This window comes from Zootoca vivipara, chromosome 6 (assembly GCF_963506605.1).
Source record: "Zootoca vivipara chromosome 6, rZooViv1.1, whole genome shotgun sequence".
Lineage (NCBI taxonomy): Eukaryota > Metazoa > Chordata > Lepidosauria > Squamata > Lacertidae > Zootoca > Zootoca vivipara.
Genome location: NC_083281.1, coordinates 91,516,500 through 91,537,482, shown reverse-complemented (window position 1 = coordinate 91,537,482; position 20,983 = coordinate 91,516,500). Strand labels below are relative to the sequence as shown.

The 20,983-nt window shown below is 46.4% G+C and overlaps 2 protein-coding genes across 3 annotated transcripts in view; one reads left to right on the top strand and one right to left on the bottom strand.

Moving 5' to 3' along the window:
* The first annotated feature begins 84 nt into the window (after nt 1-84).
* Nucleotides 85-14,715, top strand: NDUFA10 (NADH:ubiquinone oxidoreductase subunit A10). The gene is made up of 10 exons (XM_035118029.2): nt 85-247; nt 2,061-2,229; nt 4,466-4,681; nt 5,681-5,767; nt 7,164-7,285; nt 8,339-8,418; nt 9,917-9,971; nt 11,515-11,600; nt 12,299-12,407; nt 14,366-14,715. The coding sequence occupies exons 1-10, from the start codon at nt 185-187 to the stop codon at nt 14,432-14,434; spliced, it is 1,056 nt and encodes a 351-aa protein (XP_034973920.1). The 5' UTR covers nt 85-184; the 3' UTR covers nt 14,435-14,715.
* Nucleotides 14,716-16,313: 1,598 nt separating this feature from the next.
* DMTN (dematin actin binding protein) overlaps nt 16,314-20,983 on the bottom strand; it is a 62,070-nt gene continuing 57,400 nt past the window's right edge. Inside the window, exons 15-16 of one of the 2 annotated variants that reach the window (XM_060276388.1) lie at nt 20,855-20,935; nt 16,314-19,542 (exon numbers count right to left, since the gene is read on the bottom strand). In XM_060276388.1, coding sequence (XP_060132371.1) covers nt 19,429-19,542; nt 20,855-20,935 — 195 coding nt within the window. In that variant the 3' untranslated portion in view covers nt 16,314-19,428. The remainder of the gene's footprint in view (nt 19,543-20,854; nt 20,936-20,983) is intronic. The other variant, XR_009557824.1, reaches the window with a different exon arrangement.

Genomic DNA, 20,983 nt, shown 5'->3' with positions numbered 1-20,983 from the left:
GGTCCATCTGAGCGTTTCCGGGGGCGGGGCGGTGGGCGGAAAGGGGCGCGGCCTGCGCCGTCTCCGCGGGACGTCATCGGGGCGCGACGGATTTGGCGGCGCGGGAGGGAGGGAGCTCTCCGGGAGCTCTGCTTGTCTTTCTCGCGCGGCTGCCGAGCGGCCTCTGCTACCCTTGAGGGCCGCCATGTCCTTGGCGCCGGTGCTGCGGGCTGGCAGGGCTCGCGCGGGACTCAGCTCGCTCAGGGTGGTGAGTAGGAAGTGGGGGGGGGGAGGCTTCCCTTGTGGACCCACCTTTTTTCCTCCGAGGAGCTCAAGGTGGCGCCCGCCCTTGGTTCTCCCTCTCCCACAACAACCCTGCGAGGTAGGCTGGGCTGAGAGGCGGCGTCTGGCCCCCAAGGCTGCGACCCTGCGAGGTGGACGGGGAGGAAGGATGGCGAGCAGGCCCACCTCGGGTTGGAATTGGGGCCGCATCGCTTTGGTCGACAGCAACCACTATAGGAATTAATTGACTGAAAGCTGCCGCAGCCCCGCTCCTAATGTTCAGTTTTCTTACCTTTTTTAAACAGCGTTTTGCAGATTTCTTATTGCTTGTTTTGTTTACTGTATTTATATACCGCCGCAAAGCGGTTTGCGTAAAGGTCATTGCCAAACGTAAGCATCCATTTGGTAAATTACAGTACTGTAGATGGCAAACATTGTCATCCAAGAGGCATTTTCTGAGGGGGTTTCGGTGTTGAGGGGATTATGTTTTTCGTTTCAGGGAAGTAGTACTTTTAGCTAAATGCAGATTTAGAGAATCACTGAAGACTCACAGTTAAACAGCTGCACACACACACACACACACCATGGAGTTGTAGGTTTACATAGAATAGTCATTAAGATGCCTCAGATAAGGTTGCTAATATTGCAAGAAACCTTTGCTCTTTAATAATTGTCCTTTTTTTTTTGTATGACATGGAGCTGTCTGCTTTGTAACTGATGTGAAATGTGACACTGATCTCTTGTATGACAGAAACTTGAGATTTCTAGTTGGTACCAATGGTATTTGTTGGAAATATTTATGTCCTGCTTTCTCTTGCTGTTGTCTAAAGATAGTTTGGGGCCTCTGCAGGCTTCCTTGTCAGACTTTGGTGCTCCTGCTGAGAGGGCCGTGATCCTATTTCGCTCCTGTTGAACTTCAGCTACCGGTAGTTGGGAGCACACGTATCAGAACTTCAGCTATTGAAGAAGACAGATAAGACAGTAGATAGGGGAGAAGGTGGCCCTTAAGGTGTCCAGAATGTATACTGTATATAAAAAAATCCTATTAAGTTGTTGCTGGCAGTATTTCAGTCATAGTATGATTGTTTGAATCCATCTTAATTTGTGAATGTGACAATTGGTGACATGCTGGTATTAATGGTGGAATCTACACATATAAACCGTTTTGAAAATGCTTTTTAAAAAGCGTTTTTGAAATACATTGAATTTTCCATAAGGCTCACCATTGCCATCTTGTGTCACATTGTATATCACACTTAAAACACATTTAAAACATTTTGTTTGCAGCTGTATAGCTGAGTCCAATGAAAGAAAGCTCAGTTAAAGTTGGGGAGGGTTCTGTTCACTATAGGGAGCCAGTGTGATATAGTAGTAAGAGTGTTGGACTAGGACCTGGGAGGCCAGAGATTAAATCCCCACTCAGCCTCAAAGCTCAGTGGGTGTGACCCTGGGCCCAACCTACTCCATAGGGTTGTTTTACGAATTAAATGAGAAGCAGCAGCGCCATGTATGCCACCTTGAGCTCCTTGAGGGGGAAAGTTGGGGTGTAAATGCAATTAATAAACATTAAATAAATACTAGTGTTCTGTTGCATTTCTGGTGAAACCAGTATAAAGCTATCTAATGACGTCTAATGTTTCTTTTTGAAAAAGTTTTTGCCAGAGTTAGGTCAATCCTGTGGTTCTCCCACCCCCCACCCAAAAAAACCTGTATGGTTTTGTTGCATGTAATGTTAATATGGCAGAACATTAAATCTTAAATATAGTTAATTCAATCTGATGCTGATTTTTCCCTTCTAGGCAAGGCTTCATGTGAGTTCCCGGTGCAACATACGGTATAGCTGGCTGGCATATATTTTGGGAGAGAGAACTACTCCAAGGTTGAATGAATACAGCAAAGTCTTCACGGTGGATGGCAATCTACGAAGCGGCAAGGGCAAGCTTGCACAGCAAGTAGCAGAGAAGCTAGGCATGTACTTCTGTATTGCTGTTGGAACCCACATATAATTTGTAACCTTTTGGGTAGTGCAATGCCCTCCTTGGGGGAGGCTCACCTAGTACCATTGTTACATATCTTTAGGTAGCAGACAAAAGCATTCCTCTTAAACTAGGTCTTTGGCTATTCAAGCGGAGGTGGGGTTTTTTTTTTGCCCACCCACCCTGTTTTTATTTAATTTTTGTATCAGAACTTTGGGTGTGAGTTTCTGTTGCTGCTTCTTTGGGAAGCAGCATAGAATATCTACTGTATTTTTCACTCCATAAGACGCACCTGACCGAAAGACACACCTAATTTTTAGAGGAGGAAAAGGGGAAAGCCCTGTTTTTTGGGGGGATCAGCTAAGAGTTGTGCAGCTTCTTGCAGCTTATTTTGCAAATGGGAAAAGACCCACTTTTGGGGGGGGGGTCAGCTCACAGTTGTGCAGCTTCTTTTGCAAATGGGGAAAGTCCCATTTTTGGGTGGATTAGCTCACAGTTCTGCAGCTTTTTTGCAAAGGGGGAAAGCTCCATTTTTGAGGATCAGCTCAAAGTTGCTGAGGTTACCTTGCAAAGGGAAAAAAATCCTGTTTTTATGGGGTTCAACTCACAGTTCTGCATTTTCTTTAGGAAAGGGAGCCATTTCTACAGTTTCCAGACAGATAATCTAATCAGCCAGTCACATGTCCCTGCAGCCTCCTTTGCAGAACATTCAACAATGGGGACCTGGGCAAGGGGGCGGGGTCTGGAAGGGAGCTAGCGTCCCTTATCTCCCTCCCCAATCTCTTGCAATCAGCTGCTGAGCAGGTTCCTTTCAACTCTCTCTTTCTCTTGTTAGCCTTTAGCTCTTCCTAAAAAAGAAAAGCACGCCCTGCTTTTCGCCCCTGGGCAATCCGGCTCCAGGGACCATGCATTCGCTCCATAAGACGCACAGAAACTCCTCTTACATTTTAGGAGGAAAAAGGTGCGTCTTATGGAGCAAAAAATACGGTGTGTATCAATGACAGCCCTCTTCATTCTGGTTGACTTTTGATGGCTGGCCCTTGGTTGGAGGGTTCATTTCATATAGGCCTATTGCATAATTAACAAAAGCATAGCAAGCTAGTTACAAGTTATATTTTGTGAGTCAAATCTACATACGTTTGGAGATGAAATGGAACTATTGCATCATTGTATTTATATTCCATTGTTTTCTCCAAGGGGCTTAAGGTGCATAGTTCTTTCTCTCTTCATTTAACTCCCACAACAACCCTGTGAGGTAGGTGAGGCAGTACCTGACCTGGGTCACCTAGTGAGCTTCATGGCCAAGTAGGTATTTGACTCCTGTTCTTCCAGGCCCTAGTCTGATACTCTAACCATTGTGTGACACTGCCTGTCTTTGTAAACAGCAAACCATTTTGTTTATAAATGTGTGTCTATGTTTTGGCAACTGCTGTCTCAGAAGAGATGTTCCCTAATATGTGATGGAGGAGGAGAAATGCCTTGTATGAGAGCATCTGTCAGCCCTGTAGATTTTTGGTTGCTTATTTTAAGCATAATTAATAACTTGAAGAATCTGTTGTTAATAAGAAACACTTTTTAATCAACTTCTAATAGCCTAGATCAGTGTTTCTCAACCAGTGTGCCTCCAGATGTTTTGGGACTACAACTCCCATCATCCCTAGCTAGCAAGAACAGTGGTCAGGAATGATGGGAGTTGTAGTCCCAAAACATCTGGAGGCACACTGGTTGAGAAACACTGGCCTAGATAATAGGTTTTCAGTGTTATAGTGTTATATTACACTTTGATCCATCCTGATCCCTCATTTATTTATAAAATAAATGAATAAATATACAGCAGTGGCCATCCAGAGAAGATGGGATTTGAGAAGGCTATTTTAAAGACAGAGACTTCCAGTTGTCTTGCATTGGTTCGCTTCTGAAAAGTGGGTTTGGAGTGGAACATCGTTGAAGAGTGCTGTGTAGATCAGTGTTTCTCAACCAGTGTGCCTCCAGATGTTTTGGGACTACAACTCCCATCATTCCTGACCACTGGTCTTGCTAGCTAGGGATGATGGGAGTTGTAGTCCCAAAACATCTGGAGGCACACTGGTTGAGAAACACTGGTGTAGATAATGTAAAGAAAGTCCTTGCATGTGTATAGAGACACAACTGAGCTTGTATTCTGGAGTGGCTTAAGATGAACATCAATATCTAGCTTTCCCTTTCAAATCTTTGATTGCTCTTTCCAGGTTTGCGATACTTTCCAGAAGCAGATATTCATTATTTGGACAGGGTCACAGGAGATGGAACAATATTGGATTCAAAATTAAGCGGTAACTGTAGCCTGGAGAAATTTTACAGCAGTCCTAAACACCCAGATGGACACTCATATCGGCTTCAAACCTGGTTATTCAGTAACCGCCTCCTACAGTATGCTGATGCCCTGGAACACCTGCTGACCACAGGTAATGTACCGTAGTTCCTTTTGTTCCTGAAATAAACTTACTTATTGAAATGTGGATTCTGTTTAGAGAAAATGTTGGCAAAATAAAAACATAACTGGGAATGCACAGAGCAGCAGCCAGCCATAGTTGGTTCTTCAGTCTTCTTCAACCTGGTGCCCTCCAGATGTTTTGGATTACAAGTCTCATTGGCTGCAGGCTTCCTGGACATTGCAGATACCAGGTTGATGAAGACTAGAATGTTTTGGGAAGCGGTACTTGTGCAATTGCAACTTGCATGATTGAAGACAGGCTGGTTGAAATTTAGCAAATTAAATGCATACGTTTTTTCAGGGGTGAAAAAGAGCTTTTAAACTATCTACCTTCCTTGCTGGGCCAGGCTCTCTCAGTGTGCTGGCTTTAGAAGCCCAGGGACAGCCCTGTGAGATATCTTGAGAGCTCAGATAGCCCTCCAGGAGCACCCCAGAGCTAACACATTGAGCTGGCCTTGCCTGCTTAAAAGTTCTCTGCCTTGCTTGGTGGGCAAGGCCTGTTTGGTACACGGTTCCAGAAGAGTAAATAGGGTGGTTTGAGTATGCACATTTTTGTGTATATGTGCCACCCCCAGAACATAATTCCCTGCTGTATAAGATCTGATTGTACTGTACTTCTTCAAAGGTATTTTGAACAAATATGATCTGGAGGGTTGAGTGGTTTGCCAAAGCAGAGCACTGCACTACCTGCCAACTTTAAGATACAATTGCAGGTTCTTCCTGTGGTTAGCAGACCTTGAACAAGTGGGCTTTAGGATATGGTGTCAAGAAATTAATTGCAGTATTGCATGCATAATGCTGCTTTGCAAACTGGGAGAAAATCATAAGAAGCAGCGTTGGGGAGCACAAGCTTTAAATAAAGGTTGCCTAAATAAAAACAGCCTTGTTCTAAGCCCAAACCCCATAACTTGTATGAATAATATGTGATGGTGTTTCTCATATTGAAATTGTGGTCCCTGTTTAACTTCAGGGCAAGGAGTGGTTCTGGAGCGCTCCCCCTACAGTGACTTTGTGTTCTTGGAGGCGATGTATAAGCAGGGCTACATCCACAAGAGGTGTAAGTCATCATTTGAATTTTTTATTTATTTAAAAGATTTATAACCCAGCCATCATCGGTACTGCTTTGGATTAGGGGGTGTGAACAAACAAGGCCCGAATCCTGTTGGAAGAAGGTAGGACTGGAACAGGGGAGCCCAACTCTAAGGTCTCTCTCTCTACTTCTCCCCCATACCCAAAACCTACCTCTCTCTACTCTGCCCATGACCACTGTGGTATTTGTGTGTGTGTTTGGGGGGTGGGTTGTGATATAGCATCATCATGTAAGCAGAAGGAATTTACTGTTGGGTAGGAGTCTCTCCCAATCCTCCCTGGAGATGCAGGGAATTGATCTGGGACTTTTTACTTGCAAGGCATCCCCAAACTTCGGCCCTCCAGATGTTTTGGCCTATAACTCCCATGATCTCTAGCTAACAGGACCAGTGGTCAGGGAAGATGGGTATTGTAGTCCAAAAAACCTGGTGGGCCAAAGTTTGGGGATGCCTGCTCTATGACCTCTGAGCTAGGCAATGAGGGAGCTCCTTGGCTTGTCCTTGTACAAAGAGTTGCTGTGTGTCTTGGTGTGTGCTGATCTAACCACAGAGCTTCCTGGCTCTTGGGTAGAAGAATGAGGGAGCAGAGAGAGTTGTAGCAGGAGGAAGGGGACCCCGCAAGTGGGTTATCTCCTGCTTGGACTACAGCAATTCGCTCTATGTGGGGCTACCTTTGAAGGTGACCTGGAAACTACAACTAATCCAGAATGCGGCAGCTAGACTGGTGACTGGGAGTGGCCGCCATGACCACACAACACCGGTCTTGAAATATCTACATTGGCTCCCAGTACGTTTCCGAGCACAGTTCAAAGTGTTGGTGCTGACCTTTAAAGCCCTAAATGACCTCGGTCCAGTATACCTGAAGGAGCGTCTCCACCCCCATCGTTCTGCCCGGACGCTGAGGTCCAGTACCGAGGGCCTTCTGGCTGTTCCCTCGTTGCGAGAAGCCAAGTTGCAGGGAACCAGGCAGAGGGCCTTCTCGGTAGTGGCGCCCGCCCTGTGGAACGCCCTCCCATCAGATGTCAAAGGAAAAAAACAGCTACCAGATTTTTAGAAGACATCTGAAGGCTTTTAATGTTTAATAGATTATTTTATTTCATTTTTCTGTTGTAAGCCGCCCAGAGTGGCTGGGTATAAATAAATTATTATTATTATTATTATTATTATTATTATTATTATTATTATTATTATTACTATCAGCAAGTGATTTTTAAAGGTGGTCTCACAGGCACAATGTGATACATTGGTACATTTCAGTATGCATCTGCTACAGAATGGTTTGAATAGCTGCTGTAAAACTTCTCTGCCTGGAACAAGGTATGCCTTTAGCTGATGAAAGCATTCTCTTGCTGGCTTTCTTTCTAGGTGTGGAGCACTACGATAGAATGAAGGATCTTAGTCTTTCTGATTTCTTGCCCCCTCACCTGATCATTTATATTGATGTACCTGTCTCAGAAGTAATGAAAAGGATTGAAGAGAGAGGCAAGGTATGCTTGGTTTGGGCAGGGGAATAATATTGTGTTCAATAAGCCCACAACTTACACACATGTAACTTGTGCACATTCAGCTTTATCACCTTGTCAAAATAACAAATAAAGGAGTTGGAAAGAAAGAGAGTGTACGGGGGTAGAGGGAGACTTTAGCAATCCCACCAACCATTGAACCATTGAACCCTGTGTGTTTTGACTACATGCGATTTTGGCTTTAGGTGTGATCCCAGGGTTGTAACCCCCACGTCTAAAGAGTGCTTCTCCTCCAGAAGTGTAGAACTTGTAGCGCCGGGATTATTTTCTACTGGCAAATCACTTTAGGGTGTGGAAGAATGTCCTCATAGGAATATATTATGTTTTAACTCTGCAAGTCGGCCTGCTTCCTTATTTATATAAAGCATTTTTGCCAACCTCTTGAGCTGAAAAGGCTTGTAGTGTGGTTTACAGAAGACGATAAAAAAGGCAGTCCATGCCCCAGGGGCTTATAATTAAAACATACAAGGCAAAAGGAAAGGGGTACGAGGAGGGAAGAGGAAAACAAGCAAACCCAGACACTGGTTGTTAAAGTTGCATGGTTTCTTACAATGGCCAGGTGGAATGGGAACATTTCAGGGTGGGGGAGAGGATCTGATCTCAACTGAGTGGAGGGAATGAGTGGCTCCACTTCCATCTCCTTCTGCTCCAGCAGAGTGGGGAGAACTATGTATGCCACCTTGAGTGCCTTGGAGGAAACGGGGGTAGGAAAGCAATTTTTTAAAAAAATGTTACAAAAGCATCTTGTGGTGTGACTTTTCATCCCTCCCCTACTGGTATTACTAAAGGGCAAGAGGGAAAGTCCTGCCTGGACAAGTGCATCTTCTGACTTTGACCAGCACTGCAGTGGTACAAATACTCAACTTTATAATTCTGAAACCTCTCTGGAAATTATAGAATGATGTTATAATAAAGGTGATAGTTAGTTAAACGACTTTAGCTGGTCAAATGAATAAAGCAGCAGTAACTTCAGTCACATTGAGTTTGAATGTGTGATTTTATTTTATTATTTTAAAGCCGTATGAAAAGAAAGTATCACCTGCGTATCTTCAGAGCATTGAAGATGGCTACAAGAAATCTTTCCTGCCTCAGATAAGGTTAGTATGCGTTAACACGAAACAAGCACCGTTTAGTGAAACTGCTTGTACATCAGCAGCTTTGTGTCATACTGTTTGTATTCTGGTGTTTAATGTACGATGGGCCTTAGAAATTACAGTGCAAATCTCGGCTTTGCTCTCTTGTCAAAGAACTGAAAGAAAAGAATTGGATTGTGCTTCCCTCTTGGGTGTTTCCATTCATAGGCTGATCTGTCTTAACTCTCTTTGCTCTTTTTTCTCTGCCTTGTGTTACCCGTTCCAGGTTCACATGTGGCTGCACCCTTTTTGCCCCATTTCCATTTGCTTCTGGACTTCTACTCCCACATCTTCAGGTGTGGCCTGTCCTAGTTGGTTCTTCATCTTCACACTGCATTTGTTTTTGCCCCCTTCTTGTCCTGTCCAAAACTACATCTTCGTTAATTTTCCTTTCCAAACAACTCATTATTTTCTGCCACATTATTTCAGAAACTTCCAGTTTATATAAATTACCTTTGAAGAGATTAACTTAATTATTTCTTTTTTAAAAATTCTGTTTTGCTGCACCTCTCTGTTTCTGCTCTGGTTCTTCCACCTTCCCAGGTTCTTAACTCCTGTACTTGCTTAACTTAATCCATTTCAATAAGGGATTTCTTACTTTTAACTAATATTTTGTTTCTTGTATGTTTTTAGGCGATAGTTCTGCAAGTTGGAATTTATTTAATGAAACAATGTATATCTCGCCTTTCTGTGCTATTGAAAACATTCAATGCATATTTAATTCTTCTTGATTCCTGCATTGCAGGGGGTTGGACTAGATGCCCCTGGGTCCCTTCCAACTCTACAATTCTATGATTTTTTGGCTTTCCCCTTCCATGTTTATTTATTACTTATAAAAATGTTTACTGTATAAGACGACCCCCAACTTTTGAGAAGATTTTCCTGGGTTAAAAAGTAGTCTTATACGCAGGAATATACAGTATGTACCACTACGTCATAAAAAAATTTATCACAGCAGTTAAACATAAAGCCATATGATAAAAGTCATAAACAAGTTACAAACAGGCGTCAGTTAACCATTGTGGAGGGATGTCTTCTGAATAGCCTGCACAGGCCTGGCGGAATAGAAAAGTTTTCAACAGGCATTTAGAAGTTGGCACAGAAGGTGCTTGCTGAATCTCTAGTGGAAGGGTGCTCCACAGGACTGGGCCAATGACACTAAAGGCTCTGCTTGTTGTCAAACAAGCCTCACCAAAATCTGCAATAACAGCTGTGTATCTCTGCTGCTGCCGCCCTCCACCCACCTTCTCCCAAGCATGTTGTTGTTGAAAGGTTGTTGTGTTACCCCAGAAATGTCCTGCTCCTCCAGAATCCATTCTCATCTCTCCTGCAGTTCTGGGATGTGGCACATTCTGTAGCGACTCTGTGACATACATGCAGGACATACGTGATTTGGGGGTTGCCTCTCTAGTTTCCCCCCATATCAAATAAAGTGATTCAATGTTACCTTGTTTCCTTCTAGTGAGACTTCTGAGGTCTTGCAGTATACCACAAGCGAGGCTGAACACGTGGAAAAAGTAAGTTGCTATGAGCTGTCTCTCTCTTTGTGTGGCCTCCTTTGCAGAATCCCTTCCATTGCTCTGATAGTGGTGGTGGAGGCTGCTTGTGTGTTTACTGTCCATCTTTCCAGCTTTGCTTAGTCAGGTTCAGGAAGGATGAAATAAAGTGGGCATGTTCAGAGAAGAGCAACTAGACTAGCAGAACAAGCCGTTTCCAACACCCCCTGCCTGCTCGTTCTAGCCGGGGCAGGTGTGTGTGTGTGTGTGTGTGTGTGTGTGTGATATTTCTCCCTTTATTCCATTGTATTTCCTCCCTCTATGGAAGTGGGAGTGAACTAACTGCATCAGCTGGAAGCTGACAGGTCTTAGTGCACCAAGCCTTTCAAGTAGGGAATTTCCCAGCACCTGTATCAGAATTGGTTTTGAGATGTGTTTGTTTTATCGATCTGTCAGGGATTCTTTATCTGTGATTCCTGCATTACAGGGGGTTGGATTAGATGACCCTTGGGGTTCCTTCCAGCTCTACAGTTCTATGATTTTAAGAAAAGAAATGTGGCTGTCCTCGGGGCAAAAGTTGCATTAAGCTTACAAAAGGCCTTGAATTCTTGGTGTGTTTTATCACACATGCACCTTCACCTCTTCCCCTGAAGTATTGGGGGGGGGGGGCTGTAGGAAGGAGGTGGCAAGAATTTGTCCCTTTAACTTCCAGAGAGGGATCAGAGGAGAGTGTCCTTTCCCCTGCAAGTGATCGAAGGGAGGGCTCAGGGCTGAATGGAAGAACACCGCTTTTGCATGCAGAAGTTCTCAGATGGCCTCCTTGGTGATACTGCAGTGGTGTCTATGCTATGAAGTTGTTAATGTTGTGCTTTATTATTTTTCTGTGTATGTGAGCCTGAACTGTTAGCCACTCTGTGTTCCCACTGGGAAGGTAGGCAAATCACAGTATGATCGTGTCTTGTGGTGGGGGCACATAGATGCAAAAATGTGTATATCTGAACCACTCCCTTGGAATTTCCCCCTATACAGACCATCCTTACCTTCCAAGTAAGGTAGAGATTTGATTGTACCGTAAACCAAAAAAATGGGGTGTGGGGGGGGTGGGGTTACAGGTTATTGGCTTGCTGGGAACAGGAATCGCTCAGTCCCTCATTTCCTTTCTAATCCCCTTGTCTGAACTCTGCACTTAATGGAGTTCCTTGTCGCAAATTTTAGACCAGGCATCTCCAACCTTCGGCCCTCCAGATGTTTTGGACTACAATTCCCATCATCCCTGACTACTGGTCCTGTTATCTAGGGATCATGGGAGTTGTAGGCCAAAACATCTGGAGGGCTGCAGCTTGGGCATTCCTGTTGTAGACTCTCCACCACATTTCACTCCAGTTCATTCTCCAGGTTAAGCTGATTTTTAAAAACCCATCTAAACTCTGTACTTTAACGTCTGTGGTGCAGCAGCATACCCCTTGGTCATCTTGGCCTTGCAGCCTTGTGGTAGCAAAGAAGCTCTGATGTCCTTGTGGAGAGATGGCCGGTTGCATTGATGCTAATCCTTTTCTCTTGGCAGGTAATAGAAGATATTGAGTTCCTGAAGTTCAACAAGGCACCTTGGGTCGAACAGGATGATGTCACTTTTCATCACTTGAGGGTTCTGTAAGGATGGACTTTCTAACTAGTTTCTTTTCATGTTGCATCTCTTGCTACAGAAGCATTTCAGAGCCTCCTCCTGCTGCGGAGCGTGGCACAGCTTTAATGTTTCTTCCAGAATTGAATACATACAGCAGTGTTTCCTACATATTGGATTATCAAGGCATACTCTTGATATCCTTTTATTTTTTTTATCTAGGATTGAAGTTGGAGGTGCTTCACAGTGGGGATTGCCTTCCCCTCATGGGGGATGCTAACCCTCTTTTTTTAATGCCTTCTGATTAGCAGCCAAGAGGGAGCAGTGGGCAGCTCCTATGGATAGTGCAGCTACATCTCTGTGCCCGAGTTAATGGGCCATTCATTTGCTAGGTAGAGATGCCCACCCTGGGCAGAGGCAAAACAGAGTAGTGACTCATGCAGAGAGGCAGCAAGTACCCTTTGAAGCTGGTACTTAATTCAAGCCCAAGCCGAGGAAAAAGAGAAGCTGCTTGTCTATCCCCCTCTGTGGAACTCTGGCCTGCTTTTGGGTGGGTAGTAAATTCTGATGTTGATAGATTGAAAGGAGCATCTCTCCTTACCCCCCCCCCCAAAAAAAACCCCTGTCATTTTTCTCCTCCCCACCCCCCACCCCAGTATGAATCACAAAAGCTGCTGCCTTTTCAGCAAGCATAACCAAGTTGCTGTTACTATTTTTTGCATGTTAGGGCACAGGACAAGTACAGTGTGATCCTTCCTACGACTCTCCCTTTCTACATACCTGAAATCACAGTGGGAGGCCTCGATTTTGATAAAGCATATACCGAATACAAGGAGGTAAGAGGGGAACATTCAGTGGTGGTACAGTAAAATGTAATTTTGGAAGGAAGCAGAAGATGAACTCCCAAGAGGCATTCTGCATATTTAAGGTTAAGCATGCTGGTACTTGTTCATGGTGATGGGCTGTGAACCTTCGTCTTGTCAATGTTCTTTTGGTTTTATGCTCGGATACATCAGGTGCCTCGTACATACCACCCATCTTTTTAAATTTAGCAGTTTTTAAAATGAGGTTATTTGATCCTGAAAACAGCTCGCCTTTTAGATCTGTAGCCTGAGAGAGGTGGTATTTTGCACACACAAAAATGTACAGTTATAAAAAAAATAACTTCTGCCCAATCCCCCCCCCCCAAAAAAAAGAATTCTGAAATTTGCAGTTTTCTTTAAAAGAATTCTCTGGAGATCTGCAGCTGCAGTTCTTCATACAGCACTTAAACTATGGAACTCACTCCCACAGGAGGCAGTGATGGCCACCAACTTAGATATCTTTAAAAGAGGATTGGAGAATTTCATGAAGGAGAGGGCTGTTGATGGCTTACTAGCTATGCTCTGCCTCCACAGTTGGAGACAACAATGCTTCTGAATGCCAGTTGCTGGAAACCACAGGAGGACAGAGGGCTTTCATTCTCAGATCCTGCTTGCAGGCTTTCCATAGGGGCATCTGGCTGGCCACTGTGAAAACAGGAAGCTGGACTAGATGGGCCATTAGCCTGATCCAGTATCCAGGCTCTTCTAATGTTCTTATGAGATAATAATAATAATTAATAATAATAAATATATATTTATACCCCACCCATCTGGCTGGGTTTCCCCAGCCACTCTGGGCAGCTTCCAACAGAATATTAAAATACAACAATCTATTAAACATTAAAAGCTTCCCTAAACAGGGCTGCCTTCAGATGTCTTCTAAAAGTCTGGTAGTTGTTTTTCTCTTTGACATCTGGTGAGAGGGCGTTCCATAGGGCAGGTGCCACTACCGAGAAGGCCCTCTGCCTGGTTCCTTGTAACTTTGCTTCCTGCAGTGCAGGAACCACCAGAAGGCTCTTGGCACCGGACCTCAGAGTCCGGGCAGAACGATGTGGGTGGAGACACTCCTTCAGGTATACTGGACGGAGCCAATGTAGGTCTTTCAAGACTGGTGTTACGTGGTCTTGGCGGCCGCTCCCAGTCACCAGTCTAGCAGCCGCATTCTGGATTAATTGTAGTTTCCAGGTCACCTTCAAAGAACCAGGGAGGAGAAAGAATGGCTATCAGTCCATTATAAGTTTACGGGGTCAGTGTTTTCCACAGCCTGCTTGAAAAAACCATGTTGAAAAACTGTGTTCAGTTCTGGTTGCCATCCCACAAAGGGCTTAGAAAGGGCAACCAAAATATCATGAAACTGGAACAGCTCCCTATGAAGGATGGTTACCACCTCATGCCCACGTGGTCAGGCTTCTTCCAAGCAGAAAGGAACGTTTTATTATAGCAACACGCTAGGAGGTGTCTAAAACCATGCATAGTGTAGAGAAAGTGGAATGAGAGAAGCTTTCTCTGCCTCTCATATAATATTAGAACCTAATGGGGTCATGCGGCAAGACTAAACGTTGGAGAAGCTGAAGGAAGGACTTTTTCATGCTGTGCTGCCGTGGAATTGGCTCCCATAAGATGTAGTGGCAGCTACCACCTTTGAAAAGGGAATTGTTTATGGCTATGAGCCACGGCGACAATATTCTTCTGCCTGTTTTACTGGAGTCAGTATGCCTCTGAATGCCACTTGCCGAGAATCAAAGTAGGGGAGAAAGCTGCTGTGGCACTCAGGTCTGCCTTCCCATAGCCATCAGGCTAGCCACAGTGGGAACAGGATGCTTTGGCCTGATCCAGCAGGCCTGCTCCTACATTTTCAGGTGTTTGGGGACTGATGACGAGAATGAAGCTGCGCCCTGATCCTCATGGATCTTCTGTGCTTTCTACTGCAGATTCCTGGACGTAAATATGACAAAGGCTACAATGCCGAGGTTGGCGACAAATGGATCTGGCTGAAATAATGGGATGGTGGAGCTGCTGTTATCCACCTGCCTTTTGTGGGTGATGCCTGAAGCTGGACTGACACGACCAGGTCATTATAGAATGACCTTGAAAAGAACGAAAGTCTAAATCGCCTTCCATGCAAAGTAATTCTCAACTGAATCCCATTAGGAAGACTGATAAGTGCTTGGCATCGCAGGTAGGCATGGCCCTGGGAATGTGGTCTTATCATCACAATGGTGGCTGGTCCAGGAGCTTGGCTGGATTTGGATTAAATAAAACCCTTCACTCGTGCTATTTTCTTAGTGGGCATTTTTCTTCACACAGCACATAAACTATGGAACTCGCTCCCACAGGAAGCTGTGTTGGCTGCCAACTTGGAAGGCTTTAAAAGAGAATTAGACACATTCATGGAGGAGAGGGCTATCGATGGCAGCCAGCCACAATGGCTATGCTCTGCCTCCACAGTCGGAGGCAGCAACGCGTCTGAATTCCAGCTGGTAGAAACCACGGGAGGGGAAAATGTGATTGTGTTTGAATCCTGCTTGCAAGTTTCCCAGAAGAGGCATCTGGTTGGCCACCGTGAGAACAGGGTGCTGGACTAGATGGGTCCTTGGCCCGATCCAGCAGCTTCTTCTGTCGTCTTTCAGTAGGTTATATGTGCAGTTACCTGAAGGCCCAGTCTGGCTTAGAGGAAGAATAATGTGCGGTCTCAGAGTAGGTTGCTAGTTTTCTCTTCTAGTGCCTGTGGTCTGTTGTCTTAGAAGTGGCTGGGCAGTGTCTTTTTTAAGGAGGAAGGTGCCAGGGAGGGCTTGAAAAATTACCAGTTCCCTGTATCCTCATCCAAACGTGAAAGCAAAGTCCAGAGCTCTTTCTCCTGCAGTAGTTCATGCATTGGCTACTTCAAGACTGGAACGCTGCAATGCCCTCTGTGTGGGGCTTCCCTTGTGCTTGATCTGGAAGCTGTAATTGAATGTTGCAGCATGACTGCTGACTGAGTGAGGCCTTGTCAGCATAGAACACCTTTGCTCAGAGATTTGCAGTACTTGCAAGATCACCTTACCAGGTAGACACCCACTCAATTGCTTCGATTGGCAGAACTGGCACTGTTACAGGTTCCATACAATACTCATTTCGTATTTGTAAGAAAATGATTTTTCTTGTGGCAGCAGCTACACTCTGGGATTCCCTGCCTTTTGATAGCAGGCAGCCACTTCCACTGTACTCTTTCTGGTTCTGTGACCAGATGATTTTTGTTTAGACAAGGCTACCCAGACATGTATGGGACCCAGGTGGCTCTGTGGGTTAAACCACTGAGCCTAGGGCTTGCTGATCAGAAGGTCAGCGGTTCGAATCCCTGTGACGGGGTGAGCTCCCGTTGCTTGGTCCCAGCTCCTGCCAACCTAGCAGTTCGAAAGCACGTCAAAATGCAAGTAGATAAATAGGAACCGCTACAGCGGGAAGGTAAACGGCGTTTCCATGTGCTGCTCTGGTTTGCCAGAAGCGGCTTTGTCATGCTGGCCACATGACCTGGAAGCTATACGCCGGCTCCCTCGGCCAATAATGCGAGATGAGCACGCAACCCCAGAGTCGGTCACGACTGGACCTAATGGTCAGGGGTCCCTTTACCTTTACCTTTTACCCAGACATGTAGAATATTGCTGTATGTTTTAATCTGTTTTCAGTTTATTGTTTTGCTTTAGGGTTTTTACTGGTAATTTTATTGTTTCATTCTGTTTGTAAACCGCTTTGAGGTTTTGTTTTTTCTTAATGATCAAACGGTGCATAGATTTTATGAAATAATAAACAGAGGAGAGGCTAGAAAGGATTTAACAGTGTGGTGCAGCTCATACACCAGTCCTGACAAACAAATAACAAAGCAAGGACAAGACCTTTTTGAATAAAGCCACTTCACATTTAATTAAAAGGGGGTGGGGGTTAGGGAGGAAATCATTTTCACACAGATTCTGACAGCCGAAGTGGGTAGTGGAAAAGGGGTAGGCCGCTCTTCGCACTAGGAGGTCCTCATTTATAGATATGCTCACAGAATAGCAGTGAAAAGCAAGTAGAGGCCGGTGACTTCTAATAAATTACATTCTTTACATTTGCACAAAGTGGAGTGGCCAGGAAGGAGGAAATGTAAGGGGGGCAGCATGGCAGGGGCTGTGTGGAGGGAAAAGGGGTGAGCTGAACACGGGGCTCCTGAGTCAGGAAAGGCAGTTTCTCCCACAGCTCTGGGGAATGGCTCATTGGGCAGTCTCGGTGGCTGGATTTCAGGGCCAGGGTGCTATCTATCCTACTGCTTTCCAGATGTTTGGGGCTGCAGCTCCCTTGAGCTCCAGCCAGCACGCTGGAATTGTGCTGGGGTTGGTGGGAGCTGCCATCAAAAGCAATTGGAAAGCGCCAGGTGGAGGGAAAGCACCTCCCTTGTCATCTTCCTGACTCAAAAGATAGACTTACTTGGGCCTAGACTGCTGCTGCTGCTGCTTTGATTCACCCCACCAAGGGCAGCAAACCCTTCCAGGCTCTGCTCTTCTCCCTCCCACTATGCAAATGGCGGCACCCTTACTAGACTGAAAAGTGCCAGGACAGCATTGTGGGTGGGAGGTTTTTGCTGGTGCAGTGCAGGACCCCTTAAGTGAGACAGGTAGGCCTGACGCTGGTCTGGATTGGGGAATGTTCCTTGGGAGTGTGGCTTGAAGCACCCCTCACCTCCTTGGCAAACTTCCCCCTCTTTAAATAGCCTGATGAAAAGGACCTCTAGACTTCAGTACTTTTACCAGTCAGAAGCCACCACTTAAGGGCTGGTAGATTTTGTGGAGGAAGGTGCTCATTGGGACAGTGCCCCCCCAACCCTGCTTTAGGTGTGTGTTTGTGTGTGTGTGTGTGTGTGTGTGTGTGAGAGAGAGAGAGAGAGAGAGAGAGAGAGAGAGAGAGAGAGAGAGAATCTTTTCTGCCCCAGCAGAAGCCAACCCATTTTGGCAACTCCCTGCTGATGTCTAGCAGCCTGTGCAACATTGGTTTGTGTTCCTAGAATCATACAATCTGGAAGGGACCCAAAGGATCATCTAGTCCAACTGTGCTGACTTATAGGCCCTGGTAGTTTCAACAGGCATGGGTGCCTGTGTATTGCACACAGCCACTTGTGTGCTCCCTGGGGCAGGGGGACTGTGATAGTGATGGGCAAAAAGGAGCCTTGGGTCTCCAGGAGGAGGAGATGGGGGCTGGGCAGGTGCTTCTCAGCTCTTGGTGAGCAGAAATGTGTGGCAGTGTAGAGACAGCCTAATCTTCTGTCCTGGCTCTCGCCGCTCAGTCTGGGTTGAGACGTGACAGTTGTTTGGCTCAAAAAGAAAGAAAGCGACAGAGCAGCCTGGATCTTGCCCGTGAAGTGACTGCACTCCCAAGGTGATCCTTTGCAGAGCCTGGCCTCTATGTGCAAGACAGAAGGGGCTGGCTAGGAGGGTCCTGTCCCTTGGTGCAAATGCAGTTGCCCTGCATGTCTTAAACTGACTGTAGTAGCTTCTGAGAGACCTGGGGTTATGGCAGAGAGTTGTGGGCCTTGCGGTGGCTGAAGCAGAAAAGAGCTCTCCTCTGGCTTTTAGGGATGTGCAGGAGCAGGGCCATACCCAGGCTTTGCATCAAGCCACCTTTTCTGCAGTCCTTTCCACAGGACTAGCATGAAGCTGTGGAGACAGGGCAGGTAGATCTGTGTACATACGAGTGCAGGATATGTGGAGGGGGAGGCACATAGGCTGAAGAGGCAGGCCTGAACCACAGGCAGCAGGTAAATGCATTCCTGTCTTCAGACACATCCTCAAAGTCTCGCTGAATAGAGCTTGCAGGGTAGGTGGCAGGAGCCCCCAGAATTTGGGGTGGGGTGGGGGCAGGCAGCAGGTGCAGCACAGAATAATGTTACAGCCTAGATGGTGGGATGGCAGGGCAGAGGGAGAGCAGAAAACAGGTGCCACATGTAGCTGGCCCAGGACCAGCTTGCAGGAAGAGTTGGGAACGCTGGGGAGGAAAGGGGTAGAGGAAGCTGGCCTGGAAAGGGAGCTTTTGGCAGCGGGGGAAGAAACTAGAACCATAGAGTTGGAAGCGACCCCAAGGCTCATCTAGTCCAACCCTCTGCAGAACTGAGGCCTGGACACATGCCTCGATTCCAAATGAAGCCCACCTTTATGCCCTTCACCATGCCTGTGGGCACCGTGGTAGTGGCTGCATTCCTCCTGTAGACAGCACATGTTAGAGAGTGGGCACAAAATACTTCCCTTTGTGCAGAGGGGCAGGAGCTAGCAAAGGAAGCTTTTTTGCTGGGGAGGGAGCCATCACCCTGCTGCTTGGTAGCCATTTAGAGCAGCAGCAGCCCCAGGTCACGTTCACTCCAGCGGAGGCTAGGCACATCCAGCAGGCACTGAGTACCAATCACAAGGGGGCGGAAATCAGTGGGAGAGTGTGGCAATGCTGCCCCCTGTGAGAAGAGGATGCTGAGGCAGAGAGACCCTCTTCAATCTGGTCCTGCTGCAGGGTGGGAGTCTGCCTGGTGCCATGATGCTCGGATCCAAGTCGGGGGCTCATTCTTGCCCAAGTTTAGAAAACCTGATGGGCCTGTGTGCCAAAGGATGCATGGTCTGGGAGTGAAGCCAGCAACAGAATGAGTTTAAGGGTGGCAGCACAGAACACCTTATCTCCACCCTGACCTCTTCCCACCCCACACATGGCTGCTCTGATTTTCACCAGGGTGGGAGTGGGGAAGGGACTTGGCACCCCCCACATCCAGCACAGGGTGCTCACCACTCATTCCCACCAGATTCCTGACCCACTTTTCTCTGCCCCAAGAGTCAAGGCATGGCAGCCACCTCTGCAGTGAGGGCGGGTGGGTGGTGGTGGGGAGAAAGGAGCAACGTCTCTTCGAACGAGCTCAAGAGTAGCCCTAAAGCGTCTGTGATGAAAGACGGGTCGACACACACGCACGGAGCGTCACGCCGGGCATGTCAGCTCTGAGCGGGGGCCGGGATCAGAAGAGGAAGGCTTTCTTCTTCAGCTCGTTCCGCTTCCACAGGGCCAGCTTGCCAAATTCTTCTGGCGACATCTCGAATGCACGCAGGAAATCCTCGGCTGACAGGTGGCGCTGGAATGGGGAGAGAAGGAAGGAGGTGGGGGCTTGCTCGTTCGTTCATTCATTTCATACGATTTATGAAACCACTTGAATGGTTTACACGGTCAAGGAGCACGAAAAGTTAAAATGACTTTTTAGAAGCAAATGAAAACCTGAACCAACTTTCTAAAACATTTGGGTAGGCGCTGCAAAAGGGTACAGTGAATGTGCCTGCTTGTCTATCAATCGGCAGGGAGTTCCAAAGGGTAGGTGCTGCCAGGCTGAAAGCTAAGAGAGCTCTTACAAATGTGGAACCTATAACAAGGCCGGTTCTGCCGATCAAAGTGGTTGAGTGGGCACGTAGGGGATAAGGCAAAGTGCTTGTCTTGAAAGGGGCTGTATCTCATGTCAGATTCAAAGAACATGGGAAGCTGCCTTATCTTGAGCCAAGTGGTTCGTCTAGCTCAATATGTACACCAACTGGTGCCTTGCAGAAATTGGACTACAGCTCCCATCGTCCCTGCCCACTGGCCATGCAGGCTGTTAAGGCTGCTCGGAGTTGAAGCCCAAGCATAATCTGGACCTTCTTGCCCCACATGTGGCCCCTCTGCTGCTTCAATCTGCAGGACAGGCGCAGTTACAAGTGCCACATAATACCTGTTCCACATTTGTAAGAACTCGATATTTTAGTGCAGCAGCACCCAAACTTTGGAACTCCATGCCTATTGACACCAGACAGGCACCTTCACTCTTTTCAGCACCTGCTAAAAACATTTTTCTTTAAATAAGCCTGTCCAGATGTTTAGAAAGTTGATGCGAGTCTTAATATGTTTTTTAGTCTCTGGTTATCTTAACTTTTCCAATGTCTTGTTATTTCTTCTTACTGCCAATTTAATTGCTTTATCTTTTCTGTAAGCCCTTTTGAGTTTTTCTGACAATCGAGTGCCTTATACATTTTCTAAAAGAATAACAACACAGTCATACCATGGTCATACCATGGTCGTCTAACAGAATCCATTCTAGAAGTCCGTTCGACTTCCGTAAGCATTCGACAACCCAAGCGCGGGTTCCGATTGGCTGCAGGAGCTTCCTGCACGCAATTGGAAGCCGCGGAAGCCACGTCGGACATTTGGGTTCCAAAGAACATTCGCAAACCGGAACACTCGCTTCCGGGTTTGTGGCGTTTGGGAGCCAAAATGTTCAAGTCGCAAGGCATTCAGGATCCAAGGTACGACTGTAATAATAATAATAATAATAATAATGATTAAGGATAATAGCAAGGAAGTGATTTGCAGGGTGCCAGGGCTGAGAAAGGTAGATCTGCACCAGTGCTATGCCTTTGTACCTCTAGCCTTGTCCTGTCTACTCCTGGAGGCAGTTTCACTCTTCCCCGATTCGTCACCATCAGCATCTCATAAGGGTAAATCTTCAGGGAGGAAGAAAAGGAACGTTAACGAAGGGGCCACTTGGTTGC

Coding starts and splice junctions, on each gene's coding strand:
- NDUFA10 (XM_035118029.2), top strand. CDS start 185: ATGTCCTTGGCGCCGGTGCTGCGGGCTGGCAGGGCTCGCGCGGGACTC. Junction 2,230..4,465: donor GCAAGTAGCAGAGAAGCTAG/GCATGTACTTCT, acceptor TGCTCTTTCCAG/GTTTGCGATACTTTCCAGAA. Junction 4,682..5,680: donor GGAACACCTGCTGACCACAG/GTAATGTACCGT, acceptor GTTTAACTTCAG/GGCAAGGAGTGGTTCTGGAG.